The sequence below is a fragment of the Nicotiana tomentosiformis genome, chromosome 10 (genome assembly GCF_000390325.3).
Source record: "Nicotiana tomentosiformis chromosome 10, ASM39032v3, whole genome shotgun sequence".
NCBI classification, from domain to species: domain Eukaryota; kingdom Viridiplantae; phylum Streptophyta; class Magnoliopsida; order Solanales; family Solanaceae; genus Nicotiana; species Nicotiana tomentosiformis.
Genome location: NC_090821.1, coordinates 11218697 through 11236117, shown reverse-complemented (window position 1 = coordinate 11236117; position 17421 = coordinate 11218697). Strand labels below are relative to the sequence as shown.

General features: G+C 35.2%; 1 protein-coding gene across 1 annotated transcript; it reads left to right on the top strand.

Moving 5' to 3' along the window:
* Positions 1-4500: 4500 nt before the first annotated feature.
* On the top strand, positions 4501-7090 carry LOC104116287 (expansin-A15-like). The gene is made up of 4 exons (XM_009627111.4): positions 4501-4644; positions 4729-4861; positions 5340-5652; positions 6341-7090. The coding sequence occupies exons 2-4, from the start codon at positions 4735-4737 to the stop codon at positions 6645-6647; spliced, it is 747 nt and encodes a 248-aa protein (XP_009625406.1). The 5' UTR covers positions 4501-4644; positions 4729-4734; the 3' UTR covers positions 6648-7090.
* Positions 7091-17421: the final 10331 nt, after the last annotated feature.

The window sequence follows — 17421 nt, the reverse complement described above, 5'->3', positions numbered from 1 at the left end:
ACCTACGAGGTGGGTGCCCAGGTGGCGTTTTTAATTCTGGTAAATAATTACTAGGTCTTCATGCCTCGTGTCTTGTTGTTAGTTAGGTGAAGGTTTGAAACGAAATTTTTGTTAACATGAGGTTAATTGATGATGCTGTAATTGATTATGAACAGCTATTAAGACCATAGATGTGGTTATGGGCATACGTATGATGTGTGCGTAGGCACGAGTTGCTACCACCGATTGAGGCTAATATCGTGTGTTGATATAAAAATTGGACTTTTTGAAAATGTTTGGAGTGTAAAAAAATTGGTTTTAAAGTTATAAATGTGGATAAAAGAAATAATCTCAATTGAGATGGTGTTGTCAGATATATGTCGATTTCGGTGACGTAGAATCACCCGCGAGTATATGTGTAAGAGAAAAATCAGCAATTTGAAAACCTCAGAATAACTCTAGCCACGTTCGAGGACGAACGTTTGTTTTAGAGGTGGAGAATGTGATGACCTGATAGGTTATTTTTAATTTTAACCTTTATTTATGTATTTCGAGACCTTGAATAGCTCCATTCATCCTTCCTCTATTTGCGTGCACAATCCGTATCTTTTTTTCAAAAAATTGTTACGTGAAAAACTAAAGAAAATGTGAAATTTTGCCTTATAAAACTTATTTGAGTTGATTTCGGTCAATGTTCTGAGCAAACGGACCAGGATCAGTATTTTTGCGGTTCAGATGGGTCCGTATCATGATTTAGGATTTGGGCGTATGTCCGGAATCAAATTTGGAAGTCCCTAACTTGAATTATCGCCATTTGACGGAAACTAGAAATTTAAAAGTTTAAAGAATTCCTCAATTTGGCCATAATTGGATTTTTGTTGATACCGGGTCCCGATTTGAATTCCGAGAGTTCGATCAGTTTTGTAACAATATTTATGAGTTGTGTACAAAATTTTAAGTTATTCCGAGGTGCGTAGGTACGTTTTCCATTAGTTTTTGAACAAAATAAATAAAATGTTTGATTTTATAAAGCTTGAATTTCTAAAATTTGACAAGAGATTTGACTTTTGAGCAAACAACTTCGAAATAAAATTTTAATGATTCAAATAACTTCGTATAGTGATTTCGGACTTAGGCGCATGTCTGGATTTGGATCTGGAAGTTTGTAGGACAATTCGACGCATTTTGGCGAAAGTTGGAAAATAGAAATTTTTTGGAAAGTTTGACCGGGAGTTGACTTTATTGATATCAGGGTCAAAATTTGATTCTGGAAATTGGAAAAACTCCATTATATCGTTTATGACTTGCATGCAAAATTTAAAGTCATTCCTGATTGATTTGATATGTTTCGACACAAGAAATAGAATTTGGAAAGTTTCATAAACTCATAAGTACAAATCGACGCACGATTTGTAGTTTTGCCGTTTTTATGTGTGATTTGAGTCCTCGAGTAGGTCAATAATATGTTTTGAGACTTGTTGGTATGTTCGGACTCCCGAGGTGTTCGGGTGAGTTTTGGAGTGGTTTCGGACCATTTCTATGCCATTGTTAACTGCTGGATTTTGGCTACAGCAGTGTGCATCGCAGAAATCTCTGTTATACAGGGCTAACTTTGGAAGCTTATATCTCGCAATTTATAAGGAATTTGGAGGTGATCCAAAAATAAATTTGTAGCTCTTTGTGTCTAGATTTCGGAAATGTAAACTTTTTGGAATTTGGAGTTGTGTATAAAACGTTATGGTAGATACACTAAAGGCTGTCTGGGAAGAGTTTTGAAATCGCGAAGAAGAAATTTCTGCGTCACAGGGCTGATTTTGGGAACTCATATCTCGCCATCTATAAGGAATTGGCAGATGAGAAAAACATAAAAGTTGTAGCTCTTGGTGTCTAGTTTCAAGAAAGTTAAACCATTCATCATTTGGATATCGTATGAAAGAGTTATGCACATTTCTGTATCAGGAAAGGTTGTTATTTTTATGGGGCTGAGGCAAATCGCATGTGTCAAATGCAATTTATAAGTCTCAAATGTCAAATGCGACTTGCCTGGACAGATTCTAAGAATGGGGGTTTCAGCCATTTTAACATATTTTGAGCTACGGAGCTCGGATTGAAGTGATATTTTAGGCGATTTTCACCATATGGATTGGGGTAAGTATTCTATATCCAAAAGTGATTATATTCCATGATTCCGTGGTTATTTTCATCAATTATTAGTGAATTAAATGGGATAAATTGCAGAAATTTATAAAACTCTTCAAGAACGAAAATTTTAGATTTGGAGGTCGATTCGTTATCAAAATTTGATAAAATTGGTATGGTTAAACTCCTATCGGAATGGGCGTTCGGATTTCGTAAAAGTTATGTCAGGTTTCGAGAGGCGAGCCTCGCGTTGACTTTCGGTTGACTTTTAGAATAAAATTGGAAATCGATGTATTATTATCCAAAAATATTGTAATTAATTTATAAGAATATTTTGATTTGATTGGATTCGTCTGAACGTCGTTTTCGCACAAGAAGGCTATTTTGAAATATCGGCCTAACTCCGTTAAGGTAAGTGTCTTGTCTAACTTTGTGGGGGGGAAATTACCCCTTAGAATTTGAGATGATTGTGTCATTCGTGTTAAGTGAAGGTCGTGTACGCGAGGTGACGAGTGGGTACACGACCTATATGTGGTATTTGATCGGTTTGGACCGTTAGGCTCCTTTTATACAATTGATTGTAAATATCGTTTCATGATTATATCTTTTGTTGTTAGAATTGTTTGTACGTGCTTTGCCGGAAATTGTTAGCAGATGTTCCATCTTTGTTGTCAAGATCACCTTATATTCTAATTGTTGATCGTAACCACTCGTTGAATTCATGCTTTACCTACTACATGCCTTAATTGTTAATTGATGCTCATAAATTGTGCATTGGCTTATGGATTGTTATTTCCTTGCTACTTTATTTCGTGAGCTATCGTGTAGCCTTTTTCATTAGTTGTGACTTCTTTGTGTAGACTCGTTATTTCTTTTGATTTTGTGGTATACCGTAGTTGGTTGTAAATTGGCTGATTAATATTGAGAGGGATCGGGTTGCACGCCGCAACAGATATGATTTATTATTGAGAGGGATCGGGTTGCATGCCGCAATAAATATAATTATTATTGTGTGGGATCGGATTGCATGCCGCAACAGATATGATTTATTATTGCATGGGATCGGATTGCACGCCGCAACAAATGAACAAATATAAAATTATTGTGATGTTAAGGTTAGTTCCGATTATGATTCTCATGATGCATTTCATGCTAGGACGGTTACTGTGGTTTCTTAAATCACCTCATTGTATTTTGATTATAATTAATTAACTGTCAATATATTAAAAATGGAACAATATGGCCTTCTTGCGTGAGTCATGCATCCTATGTGATATGTTAAGTTGATGAGAATTTAGCTGAGGTAAATGAAAGAATTTTCAAGTTGTTCCACTTATGTGTCTTTTAAAAATAAAACTCATATCTTATTCGAAGATTTACTAAATTAAATGATAATTATATTTTTACTCTAATTGATGTCTCAACCTTCTCATTGTCTTATTGTCGTGTAATTTGCGTGAAAATTTGTTATTTCGTTTTACTTTAATAAATCTCATATTTATCTCATTAAAACTTGATTGAATGTCTTATTTTGTATAAATATAATATTTTATCGGATCTCATATACTTCTAAACTAAACTCAGTTGATATTCTATTTGTACAACCTCTCCAATATTTTATCTTATTTAAATTCTAAATTGGCTTAATGACTCATGATGCTTCACTGTATTTAATTTGAAAATTGTATTTAATTGTGTTTAAATTATTCATTGGTTATCTTGGTTGATATTGATACAGAAATTATACACTTCATAGCACGAGGATTTTGCCGTGCAAAAGTGATTTGGAAGGTGTGGTGAACTGGGTAGAATCGGAGTGCAAACCTGGGTAGTCTAATTTGGTATTTTCTTCTTTTTCTTGAGCTGTATTTCTCTTAGTAGGTAATAAAATTGCTTATTTACCAAAAATAATAATTTTTCTAAAACGTAAAAAAAAAATTAAACAAATTCAGTTTATCACTAATATTTGAAACGAAACATGTACACATCAGATGTTTACACATTCGCAGGTTCATGCAAGGACTAAGGAGTCCAACTATAGCATATCGGCCAGATTCGCTAAAAACAATTAAACCATTCAATTTTAACACAAGAACCAAGTTGCGTTCCCCAAAAAGGAAGAAATAGCTACAACTGGACGGTTCCCATTCAACTTGATTTGTCTTTATTAATAAGCTACCATTGTGCTACTTTGAAGAGAAAAAAAAAGAAAAAGAAACGAGGTATACTTTGCAGCTAGCCATTTGTAGGCAAAAAAGAACTGGTTCTCTTCAACAAACAAAAATAACCGCTTTGCACAGTTGTTGACGGTTTGTAGGCCCCACAACCTCAAAAAAGGTGTCAAAATAACATGAAAAACATTGATATTTTGGCTTGCAAACTGCAGAGCCCTCTTTCCCCTCACAGCATCTATTTATTCGCACCTCAACTCCTCTTTCTCATTACAAATACACTCATTCACTCCCTGGAACACAACAGTAAAGAAAGATATCAAGAAACTCCATTTTTGTTAAGGAACAAATTAAGGTTAGTACTGACCAAAATACAACTATTTTTCTTTTATTATATTTTAAAGGGTGTCTAACAGTTATACTTTTCTTGATTTTACAGCAAGAAATGTCCACTCTGTGGCTTTTCATTGTGGGGTTTCTTTTTGTGGTTTCCTGTGTTCATGGCAATGAACAAGGATGGATTCAAGCTCATGCCACTTTCTATGGAGGTGGTGATGCTTCAGGAACCATGGGTTAGTTCTCTGCTACTCATAGGCCTATGCTTTTCTGCTATCTACCTCACAAATATTTTCACAGTATAAATTCTTTTTATCTCATTGGTCACCTAAATATTAGAACAAAAAACTATTTTAATACTCCTTCTATCCCATTTTGTGTGATACAATTACTATTTGAAAAGTTAATGGAATTTTGTTTTTCATTTGCTTTTTTAAATATTATGAATCGTTAATTATTATGATTTATAATACTGTTATATAGTTTTTAAATATATAAATTTTATTTCAAAAACGTAAAGATTTTATATTCTACTTCACACTAAACATTAGATAATTTGACCATCTTATCCTAAATTGTACCACATAAAATGGGATAGAGGATTAAGTAAGAGTAGTTAACCGAAAGTAAAGCAGGCAACCTAATGCAAAAGATTATATCCAGATTTTGAGAAGTCACATACAATCACTTACTAATAATTTGGATAATATCCAGGTGGGGCATGTGGTTATGGGAATTTGGACAGTCAAGGGTATGGTACAAACACAGCAGCATTGAGTACAGCACTGTTCAACAATGGGTTGAGCTGTGGGGCCTGCTTTGAGTTGAAGTGTGTGAGTGACCCAAAGGGGTGCCTAGGAGGGTCAATAGTGGTCACAGCCACCAATTTCTGCCCACCAAACTATGCCCTCCCAAATAATGCAGGTGGGTGGTGCAACCCTCCATTGCACCATTTTGACCTCTCTCAGCCTGTTTTCCAACAAATTGCTCAGTACAGATCTGGGATTGTTCCTGTTGCTTACAGAAGGTAAAGCATACAATTAATCTACATGCCTCCTTTCTTTGTTTTGCCACAAAGCTTATGGACCAAAATCAGAACTTATAGCTTATAGACCATAGTAAACTAGTTTGGGCCGGAAATAAAAAGTTGGTTCTAATTTCAGACCAAAAATTAGGCACCCAACCAAGTTGATTTTGCTCACTGTCATACGCTACCTAAGAATGTCGCTCTCACCGTCAAAGTATTACCGTAATTAATTTTACTTTTCTTGAAAGAAAAATATAATTATCTTTTATATTTGGTTATTTCTTGTCTTAGTAGAAAAGTTTTGGACATCTATAAATTGAAGACATCATTTTCACAACTAGAATATACAATAGCATCAACAATGTGGTGGTTTAGAGAGCTTTATTTATGGGGAGAATTTTCTTTCAATAGGATCTTATGTTTTTTTTTTTATATGTAGGCCAATTGACCAAATCATATTTTTATGCATATTTTAATATATTTTATGGTCGTCCAAGATTTGCAACTATTAGCCTCCGCATGACGCCCTGTTATTTTTCTGCCCCAACACCCTCTAATTTATCTAACATATGAGTAGTTGGTTAATTATGGTTGCATTTCGATCGGACAATTAGATATTTTCTTGTGGAAAGAAAATTAATCATAATATTATAACATTGAGGTTGTGATTAATTTGTGATAAATGCAGGGTACCCTGCAAGAAGAGGGGAGGCATCAGATTTACTCTGAATGGTCACTCATACTTCAATTTAGTCCTAGTGACTAACGTGGGAGGTTCAGGGGATGTTCATGCAGTTTCAATTAAAGGCACAAGAACTGACTGGCTACCCATGTCTCGCAATTGGGGTCAAAATTGGCAAAGCAACTCCTTTCTTGATGGCCAAATCCTCTCTTTCAAGGTCACCACCGGCGACGGCCGCACCGTCGTCTGCAACAACGCTATCCCCGGCGGCTGGTCCTTCGGCCAAACTTTCACCGGCGCCCAGTTCACTTAATGAGTAGGGCGCAAGTGTTGTGTCATAGGATTTCTTACTAGTGATTAGTATTAGTGTTGAAATTATGGGAAGGGCTTGTTTTAAAGTGGCTCTTATCCATTTCTTTAGGGAGGCCACCTAATTCGAATTCTTAATACACAGTTCGAATTGTGACCTTTTAACTACTGAATTGTCTCTCTAAGTAAGACATTATTAGGGTGTTAATTTGTATGGAGTGGTTAATTTCTGTCAAATGTCATTTTAGGACGACAGAAATTAGGCAGAGGTGGATTGATTTTATTGTTGGTCACCACCCGCTGTAGTAGTACTTCATGGTAAGGGTAATATGGTGAAACCACTTTTTTTTTTTGTAACTTTTATTTAATATTTTTAAGATATGGTCTTGTATGGTCCCCATTTCCACTTGGAAAAGTAGTTTGTGACATTGTTGTCGTGATTTCTTATTATTAGTCTCTACTTTAATTGATTTTTAGGTTGTTTTACATATATTAAGAAATTCATATTTTATCATTAATTAATAATAAAATTGACTATATTAACTTTAATTTATTTACTAAAAATATAACAAATACTTCTAGATTCTTTACTACATGGCAATTTTTGGGAAAAAAAAGTTAATTCCTTCTTAATATCTTAATAAATCAAATATTGTGGATCACAAAAAAAAAGTCAAAAAATCAATTAAAATTCCTCCTTGATATCTTAAAAAATTAAATATTGTGGACACAAAAAATTCACTTTTTTCCGAAAAATTTTCATTTTTGTCGAAATAAGTGTTTGGTCATAAAATTTTCAATTTTCACTTGAAGATGAATTTTGAAATTTTTCGAAAATTTAAAAAAATCCAAAAAACTATTTTTCAAAATTTTCACTCACAAAACTTTAAAAATAACCCAAAATTATATTTATGTTCAAACACAACTCTAATTTTAAAATATAATTTTTACTTAAAAAATATATTTTTTTTTTTTTAATTTACAATTCTTATGTCCAAAGTCCAAACGCCCACTAAAAAACTGGCACCGGGAATTGGAGAAGGCATGCAGGAGGAAGAAGTCAAAAGTGTGTCGTTTTCTTGTTCTCGTTTCGTGTGTGTTTTTCAGATTGTAAAACCGATTGACCATGTCCGTTATTTTTGTTATAAAATAAAGACCGTAAAGTAAAGACAAGTATAGAGAGAAATTGATATATTATTCAAATTTTAAACTTATGTATATAATGAATTGAAAACTCCTCTATTTATAGAAGAAAGGAAGCAGCTGCGAGGCTTTTCAGGAAGCAGCTACAAGGCTTTTCTTTAGCTGCTTGTAAGCTGTTTGCATGAGCTGCTTGCAACCTGTCTGTTTAATAAGAAGATGCTGCGAATCATTTCATTGAGCTGCTTGCAACCTGCCTGCATCAGCTGCTTGTAGATAAACTTCAACAGAGTACTAAATGGATAATCTTCTTCAGGAAGATTATCTATAGCGGAGTAATAAATGGACATTCACAATATAATTATTTTCATAACACTTCCCCTTGGATGTTCATTAAAAAGGTATTGTGTCTCGTTAAAACCTTACTAGAAAAAAACCCTGTGGGAAAAAAATCCTAGTGAAGGAAAAAGAGTACACATATTTAGTAATACGCATTGCTAGCTGCCTCATTAAAAACCTTATAAGGAAAACCCTGTGGGAAAAAATCTTAGTAAGGAAAAAAGAGTACATCGCGTATTTTACTCCCCCTCATGAAAACCTTGTTTCAAATATTTGAGTCTCCGCATTCCAATCTTGTATACCATCTTCTCAAAAGTTGAAGTTGGTAAAGATTTAGTGAATAAATCTGCCGGATTGTCACTTGAACGGATTTGTTGCACATCAATGTCACCATTTTTCTGAAGATCGTGTGTGTAGAATAATTTTGGTGAAATGTGCTTCGTTTTATCTCCTTTTATAAATCCTCCCTTCAATTGGGCTATGCATGCAACATTATCTTCGTATAAAATTGTGGGTTTTTTCTCACATTTCAAACCATATTTTTCTCGAATAAAATGAATTATTGATCTCAATCATACGCATTCCCTACTTGCTTCATGAATATCTATTATTTCAGCATGATTTGAAGAAGTAGCAATAATAGATTGTTTTGTGGAGCGCCATGATATGATAGTACCTCCACATGTAAACACGTACCCTGTTTGAGATCTAACTTTATGGGGATCAGATAAATAACCTGCATCTGTATAACCAACAAGATCTGCACTATCTTTGTTAGCATAAAGCAAGAGAGTTCCCTTGAAATATCGCAATATATACTTAATTTTGTTCCAATGTCTCCGTGTAGGAGAAGAACTATATCTTGCTAGTAAATTAACAGAAAATGTTATGTCAGGCCTTGTAACACTAGCAAGATACATTAGTGCATCAATTGCACTGAGATAGGGTACTTCGGGACCAAGGAGTTCCTCATCCTCTTCTGGAGGTCGGAACAAATCTTTATTCACTTCAAGTGATCTAACAACCATTGGTGTACTCAATGGGTGCGCTTTGTCCATGTAAAAGCGTTTTAGGACCCTTTCTGTATAGGCAGATTGATGGATAAAGATCACGTCTGCTAAATGTTCAATTTGCAGACCAAGACAAAGTTTTGTCTTTCCAAGATCTTTCATCTCAAATTCTTTCTTAAGATATTCAATTGCCTTTTGGAGCTCTTCTGGAGTTCCAACAAGATTTATGTCATCAACATAAACAGCAAGTATAACAAATTCTGAAGCCATTTTCTTTATAAAAATACATGAACAAATAACATCATTTATGTAACCCTCTTTTAACAAATATTCACTGAGGCGATTATACCACATGCGTCCAGATTGTTTTAAACCGTACAAAAATCTTTGTAATCTGATTGAGTACATTTCTCGAAATTTTGAATATGCTTCAGGCATTTTAAATCCTTCAGGGATTTTCATGTAAATTTCATTATCAAGTGACCCGTACAGATAACCAGAAATTGTAGAAACATTTACTTTTTCCTTATGCAAATAAGAAAAGTATTTCTGATCTTTGAATATGGCATGAGTTGTTCCACTATCAATTACACAAATGTCTTCATGATTGGTCTTTGATCCAAACATAATTTGAGGATTATCCATATTCTTTAAAATGACATAAACAAAATAAATATGACAGTAAACATTATTATCAAAGCATAACTTTTATTTATGTACAACAATTACATAACTATACTATCTACTACAAACAACAAAAATTAAAATATTTACATTTCTACAGATTCACTACCGATCACATGACTTGTTTCTCCTTTTGGGAGTGCAAAATAATCAGCTACATCCAAATGCATGAAGTCTAAATTATCTTCAGAAATAAAATTTGCTTCAGCATTTTTCTCTGTCTTCTTTAGGGAGGCTTGATACAGCTCAACCAGGTGCTTTGGTGTACGACATGTACGGGACCAGTGCCCTTTTCCCCCCACATCTATAGCATGCATTTTCTGGCTTTGATGCTTGCACCGCTTCATGCTTTTGCTCCTTCCTTTTCCACTGCTGGTGGTGAGGAGGGTTCTTTGGTGCATTATTATTACCACGATTAGAGTTTTCTCCCCGACCACGGCCATAACCACGATTAGGGCCACGCCTTCTTCCACGTTTAGCTTGGTGGAAGTTCGTCTCATTCACTTCAGGGAATGGACAAGAACCAGTAGGTCGGCTTTCATGGTTTTTCATTAATAGCCCATTATGTTGCTCGGCTACAAGAAGATGTGAGATAAGTTCAAAATACTTTTTTGCATCTCTCGATATTGCTGCTGCAAGAGCATATTAGAGGCATGAAAAGTGGTGAAAGTTTTCTCCAACATATCATGATCAGTAATATTATCACCACATAGTTTTAATTGGGAAATAATTCTGAACATAGCAGAATTATACTCACTGATAGATTTAAAATCTTGTAGCCTTATATGAGTCCAATCATATCGTGCCTGTGGAAGAACGACCATCTTCAGGTGGTCATACTTATCTTTCAAATTATTTCACAGTATGACTGGATCTTTAACAGTAAGATATTCCATTTTCAGGCCCTCATCAAGGTGATGGCGTAGGAATATCATTGCTTTGGTACGGTCTTGGTTTGATGCCTGATTTTTATCTTTGATGGTGTCTGTCAGACCCATCGCATCAAGATGAATTTCGGCATCAAGCACCCAAGACATGTAGCTTTTGCCTGATATATCCAGGGCTACAAACTCAAGTTTAGAAAGATTTGACATTATTTAGAGAAAGAAAGTTCGTACCTCTGATACTTTCAAAGTATTTTCTCGAGATGGCAGAGTCTCGTGCTGATAACGTGTTATAAAATAAAGACTGTAAAGTAAAGACAAGTATAGAGAGAAACTGATATATTATTCAAACTTCAAACTTATGTACATAATGAACTGAAAACTCCTCTATTTATAGAAGAAAGGAAGCAGCTGCGAGGCTTTTCAGGAAGCAGTTGCAAGGCTTTTCGGGAAGCAGCTGCAAGACTTTTCTTTAACTGCTTGTAAGCTGTCTGCATGAACTGCTTGCAACCTGCCTGTTTAATAAGAAGCTACTGTAAATCATTTCATTGAGCTGCTTGCAACCTGCCTGCATCAGCTGCTTGTAGATAAACTTCAACAGAGTACTAAATGGATAATCTTTTTCAGGAAAATTATTTATAACGGAGTAATAAATGAACATCCACAATATAATTATTTTGATAATAGTTTTAAGTTTTCGGAATAAAAGTAACAATAGTCCCAGTGCGGTCAATTGCTTGTTGGATTATATTTCACACATCTTTTGCTTTTCTTTTTCTCTTTTGTTTCTCTTCCCTTTCTCTTTTTCGAATTCTCTATTCTCTTTTGTGTCCGGTGGTGAAATTGAAACTTGTTTGTTTAAGAAAGAAACAGAAATTGAGTAAAAATGTTTTTGAGAGAAATGAAATAACCGAAAACTCCTTTTGTTTTATATCTTATCCAAAACCAAAATAAAATTGGTTACAGAATAGCTCACAAACGTTTATGTAAAATTGGTTACAGAATAGCTCACAAACGTTTATGTCTCATTTTACTCGATGATATATGATCACCAATTATATTTGAAAATCTTATTTCTGCAAAGAATATAACAGACAAAACACAGTATAATTATTGTACCAGGATAAAAGGTCTGTACAAGGGAGCGTTCATATATTGTAAGTACATCTCTAACGTTCGTATATAGTAAGTACCATCTAGCTTGGGTTCAGAATAGTTTTAGAGTGAAATAAGGCACTTAGACTCTTAGTTAGAAAGCTAAGTTAGAAAAAGTCAACCGAAAGTTGACCTATGAGTAAGCGAATTCGGATTAGAATTTTTATGATTCGGTTAGCTTTGTTGGGTAATTTTAGACTTAGGAGTGTGACGGAAATGTAATTTGAAGGTCCGTGGTAGAATTAAGCTTGAATTGGCGAAAGTTAGAAATTTGGCGATTTTGGTCGGCAGTGAAAAATTAGATATCGGGGTCGGATTCGGAAGTTGGAGTAGATTCGTAGTGTCATTTATAACGTGCGTGCAAAATTTGAGTTAATTTCGAGTTGATTTGATATGTTTCGGCGCGAGTTTTTGGAAGTCGAAAGTTCGAAAGTTCATTTAGTTTGATTTGAGGCGCGTTTCGTCATTTAAATGTTGTTATGCATGATTTGAGGCCTTAAGTTGGTCTGTGTTATATTATGAGACTTGTTATTATGTTCGTACGGGGTCCCGAGGAGCTCGAGTGAGTTTCGGATAGGTTTGGGCTGCGTTGTGCTCGTTTTTCTTATGTTTCGACGTCGTTTCTTCCAGCATAAATGGTACCACATTAAGAAAATGAGCTCTGATTTCTGTTTTAATTGAAGCATTAGATCCGTATCGTAATTACGGAGTCATAGCAAAAAGAATCGTCTAATTTGGGTATCGTATGAGGAATTTATGGTCATTTTACTAAAATAATTGGGTTGCGATATTTTCACAGATTAATTACGAAATTGCCACTGAATTCGTATTTAAAAATCTGCACTATTTGCAAATATTAAAACCTACATATCTCCTTCATTGTAAGGTCAAATTGAGTGATTCAAAAGTCTAACTTGACTAAAAATTTATAAGGAATCAATTGGAGGCTTAAAAAGTGAGTTTCGGGATCGTCTGCTATGAGAAACGAGGTAAAATAACTGGCAGAAAAATATATAAAATGAAGGTTTGTTCATTCGATCATATTTTGAATTGGGGAGCTCAGATTTGGGCGATTTTGGGGGCGATTTTTACCATAGGGATTGGGGTAAGTGTTCTCTACTCAGTGTTGATTATATTTCATGAATCCATCTTCATTTTTGGGATTTGATTGATGATTTCAAAGTAAAATTGAGGGAGTTAGGGTTTGAGTTTTGGAGAGTTTAAGTGAGGATTTGAGGGATCAAACGGAGTCCGATTTTGATAAATTTTATATGGTTAGACTCGAAAAAGGACGAGGGTTTTGATTCTGTCATTGTTGACTGGTTCCGAGATATGGGCCCGGCGGCCGGGTTTTGGCCGGTTTCGAATTTTTGGCATATTTTATAGTTTTTATTGTGGAATTTAATTCGTTAGCCTATGTTGATGGTATTAATCTGATTATGGTTAGATTTGAAGCTTTTGGAGATCGAGTCCAGAGACGAGGGCATCCCGGAGTAGGATTTTACGCTGTTAAGGTAAGTAACAGTTTTAACTCTGGTTTTGAGGGTATAAACCCAGAGAATTTGATATCGTGTGACTGTTTGGAGGTGATACCCACGCTAGGTGATGGGTGTGTGAGTGTATACCTCAAGGGATTGAGACTTGGTCCGTCCCGTGAGGCCTCATGGCCATTATCTGTATTTACGTAGTTACTTGTTGTTGAACTTGTGTGCCTTAATGTTAGAGATCATGCTCAGGCTTTATTCATGCTCATATTATTTGTACTCAGTCATAAAAATTATTTTACATGTTTACCTCAGTCTCTATTATTTGCTAATATTCTGTGATACTTGATGTGGGTTGTGTTCCCTTATTTGTTGATGATGGTGAGGCTAGTGAGGTACATGATTGAGTGAGGTCGAGGGCCTGGCTGTGAGGATATTAATACCATAGCGCATGAGTTGTCCGCGTAGCACGTGAGTTGACCGTGCGGATCTAGGTATTGATACCATAGCACGTGAGTTGTCCGCGTAGCACGTGAGTTGACCGTACGGATTCAGGTATTGATATGATGGCACGTGAGTTGTCCGTGCTTAGCGCTTGGGCTTTGGGAGCCCCTCCGGAGTCTGTACACACCGCCAGTGAGCGCAGAGTGTTGAGCATTGAGTGCTGAGTGCGAGTACTGAGTGATGGAGTGACATTGCTGTGAGGTTGCATTTACTTTTGATGTTGTTACATTTACCTTTTAATTTTCCTTGTAGTTTTACTGATTTATGAAATTACCTGTCTATTCCTATTTGTACTTAATTGTGGAAATAATAATTGGATTATTCTACTTAGCTCGTCACTACTGCTCAGTTCCTTAGTTATTTCTGTTACTACTGAGTCGGTTGTACTCATACTACACCCTGCACTTTATGTGCAGATCCAGGTGAGTTAGAGCGCGGCGATCGTTGAGTTCAGGACGGCTATCGTTGGAGACTGCAAGGTAGCTGCTAGCGTCCGCAGGCCCTTGTTACTCCTTTTATCATTTCTTCTTTTGGACTGTATTGACAGTTAAACAGTTTTATTTCTTAGTTCATAGATTTAGACGCTCATGACTTAGTGACACCCCGATATTTGGTGCTCGTTTTCGTATTTTTTATATTATATTTAGAGTTGATTTAGTTTATGAGAAATTCAAATGTTGGTATATATATATATATATATATATATATAATTTTAACTTTCTTTTTTTTTCTTCGAAACTTTTATAAACGAGAAAGGGAATTAAAAATTTGAGAAAGATAAAGAAAAACCTTTAGAAAGAAGAAGAAAACATAATGCAAAAACTAAGGGAAATTAGCACGATTTTATGGTATCCCAATCTACAAGGGTGACTTGCACATAGGATCATTTCGCACCATTTTAAAAATTTTGTCTTTATTTAAGGAATTTATGCAAAAACAACCTCAAGACATAATAATTTGATATACAAATAAGGTTTTTCAAATTGAAAACAAAATGTTTCGTTCACAAGTTTTGCCCAGCATGTTTTTAGCCCATTACTATTGAATTTGAACGAAGCAAATTTGGGAACATTGTGGTACTTTTAACATCCATAAAATAAATCGGGGATCCACAAACGCAAAGTTATGGCTGACTATTATTGCCCATTGATGTGTAGTTATAATTTCATAGTTTCGTATATTATGTGCCTTGCATTTTACATGCTTTAATGATAAATTATACTTTATTTGTGCATAATGGAGTCTATTTTATGTGTAGGTGAATTGGAGATGAAAGTAGAGTAAAAAGGATACTTAAACGTTGAAAGTGTGCTCGAGAACAGTGAAAAGGAGAGACCTGGCGAGGCCAGCCAAAGGCCAGGCTGGACCAGGCTTTAGCCTGGCGAGACCAGCCTAAGGCCAGGCTGGACCAGGCTTTAGCCTGGCGAGGCCAGCCAAATTCCAGGCGTTAGGCTGGCGACGCCAAGCCTGAGGCCAGGTCCAATCTGAGTTTTAAACACTTAATTCGTTCCGGGTTTGACTAGGACTCGGCCCACACATTTAGGCTTTGTTCTACACATATAAATAGACCTAAAACACCACTTGTAGAGAACGTTTTTTTCAGCAGCCAGAGGCAAGAAGAGCTGGTGGAATCACCCCCTTAGGAGTGAGAATCATCAATTTCTACATCTTTTTATTTTTACTCTGTATTTTAATTTTGTAAAATATTTGGGATATTGTTACTATGAGTACGAGTAGCTAACTTCCTAATCTAGGGTGTTGATGGAACCTATTGAATGATGATTTTCTTGTTACGTTAATATAGATTTGCCGTAGTATTTTCTCTATTTGTTAAACTATATTATTTTTGTGGTTGATTGAAGGGCCCTCAATTAGCTGTGCCTATTTAGTATGTATTACTCGGGAGAGAGTGCATATTTAGGTAGTTGTTGCACAACATCACTCCTAAACGTATATGAGGGATCAATACGGAGGTTTAAAGGTGGGTTTAGGGATAATGAAACTTTGATGCGATCTGAGTGAGTTGTACTTAATGCCAGCTAGCGTAATTCGTTAGAATATGCCTAGTAAATTATGGTAATTACTCGAGAGAGAGTTACGACAGTTAGAGTACTCATGGTCGGTAGAGAAAATTTAGGCAAATTTGTAGGAAACGTAGCGGAAAAGATTCCGATAATTAGGGAAATCATAACTCTAGACCTCCTTAGTCTTGTCTAGAATTTCATCCATGTTAGTTGATAATTTTACTGCTTTATAATATTTGCTAGTTAATTAGTAGAAATAAAAATTAAATCTTTATAACTAGAAAATTATTTGAACTTGTGTTTCTTTACAATATTGAACAGTTGTAGCTAAGCCTTAGTTCTCTGTGGGATTCGACTCCGAACTTATAAACCGGATTATATTTTCAACGACCGCTTAGTCCTTTTTATAAAGCATAGTTGGGTGTGATCACCCATCACCATTTAGCTATTGTATTTATTTTTCTTATTGTTGGCCATATATATAGAATCAATTTTGGGATTGGGCACAGTATGAAAGATCTTTTAGATGCACATATTCCCTCGGGGGACGATTGGGGCATGGACATAAGGGTCTTTACGACACAATTAATAATTCGCTTCATTTTCAAGTAGGGATTATTCTAGCTTCTTTAGGGGTTATTACTTCTTTGATAGCTCAACACATATACTTCCTCCGTTCCAATTTATGTGAACCTGTTTGATTCTGGGTCCATTTTTGACTTGTTTATGTGAACCTGTTTGATTGGGCACGGAGTTTAAGAAAAAAATGAAGATTTTTGGAATTTGTGGTCCTAAACAAGTCAAAAATGGGTTCAGAGTATTTGTGTGGTTATAAAAATTTCTCATTAAGAGTAGAATTGTAAATTTAAGCTAAATTGTTTCCAAATTTAGAAAGGGGTCATTCTTTTTGGAACGGACTAAAAAAGAAATAGGTTCACATAAATCGGAACAGATGGAGTATTTACCAGCTTATGCATTCATAGCTTTTCACGTGAGATATCTCTTGCCGGGATGAATTTAAGTCAATCAATTGTCACATTATCATATGAGACGAGAGATTCCAGTTGGCGACATAGTTTTCTTTCCACTAAAGTTTTCCAAGTCTCCATTTACCTTTTATTTTCTTATTTCTCTCTTTTTTTATTTCTTTTTTTGAATGGAGGGGAGGGGGAGTAGAATTGAACTAGGAGAAATAGGAAAGTGAGAAAGAACGATCTTTGGAGGAAATAAACCGTACACCTAAATGATTCAAGATTAACCATATTTCAAGGGAAAAAAGTGCTTTTGATTTTCTAGAAGCTTGCCAAACAAGTATAAGTCAAAACTCCAATTTCTCTTGCTCCTTTTTTCATCTCTCTAATGTTTCTTTTCTACTACCTATGTAGCATATTTTGGAGTTCCATCATGATTGTCCCGACTCAAATCTTATTTATCGGTATCCGACACACTATCTGACTCGTGCGAACTAAGAAAATCACATAATATATTTTCTAACCATGTATGCATAAAAATCAATTAACCGCATAAGCTATTTGAAAATTATATATATTTTCA

Excerpts from the sequence above, each read along its gene's own strand:
- LOC104116287 (XM_009627111.4), top strand. The coding sequence starts at position 4,735 with ATGTCCACTCTGTGGCTTTTCATTGTGGGGTTTCTTTTTGTGGTTTCC. Across the intron at positions 4,862-5,339 it reads TGATGCTTCAGGAACCATGG|GTGGGGCATGTGGTTATGGG; the intron begins GTTAGTTCTCTG and ends GATAATATCCAG. Across the intron at positions 5,653-6,340 it reads GTTCCTGTTGCTTACAGAAG|GGTACCCTGCAAGAAGAGGG; the intron begins GTAAAGCATACA and ends TGATAAATGCAG.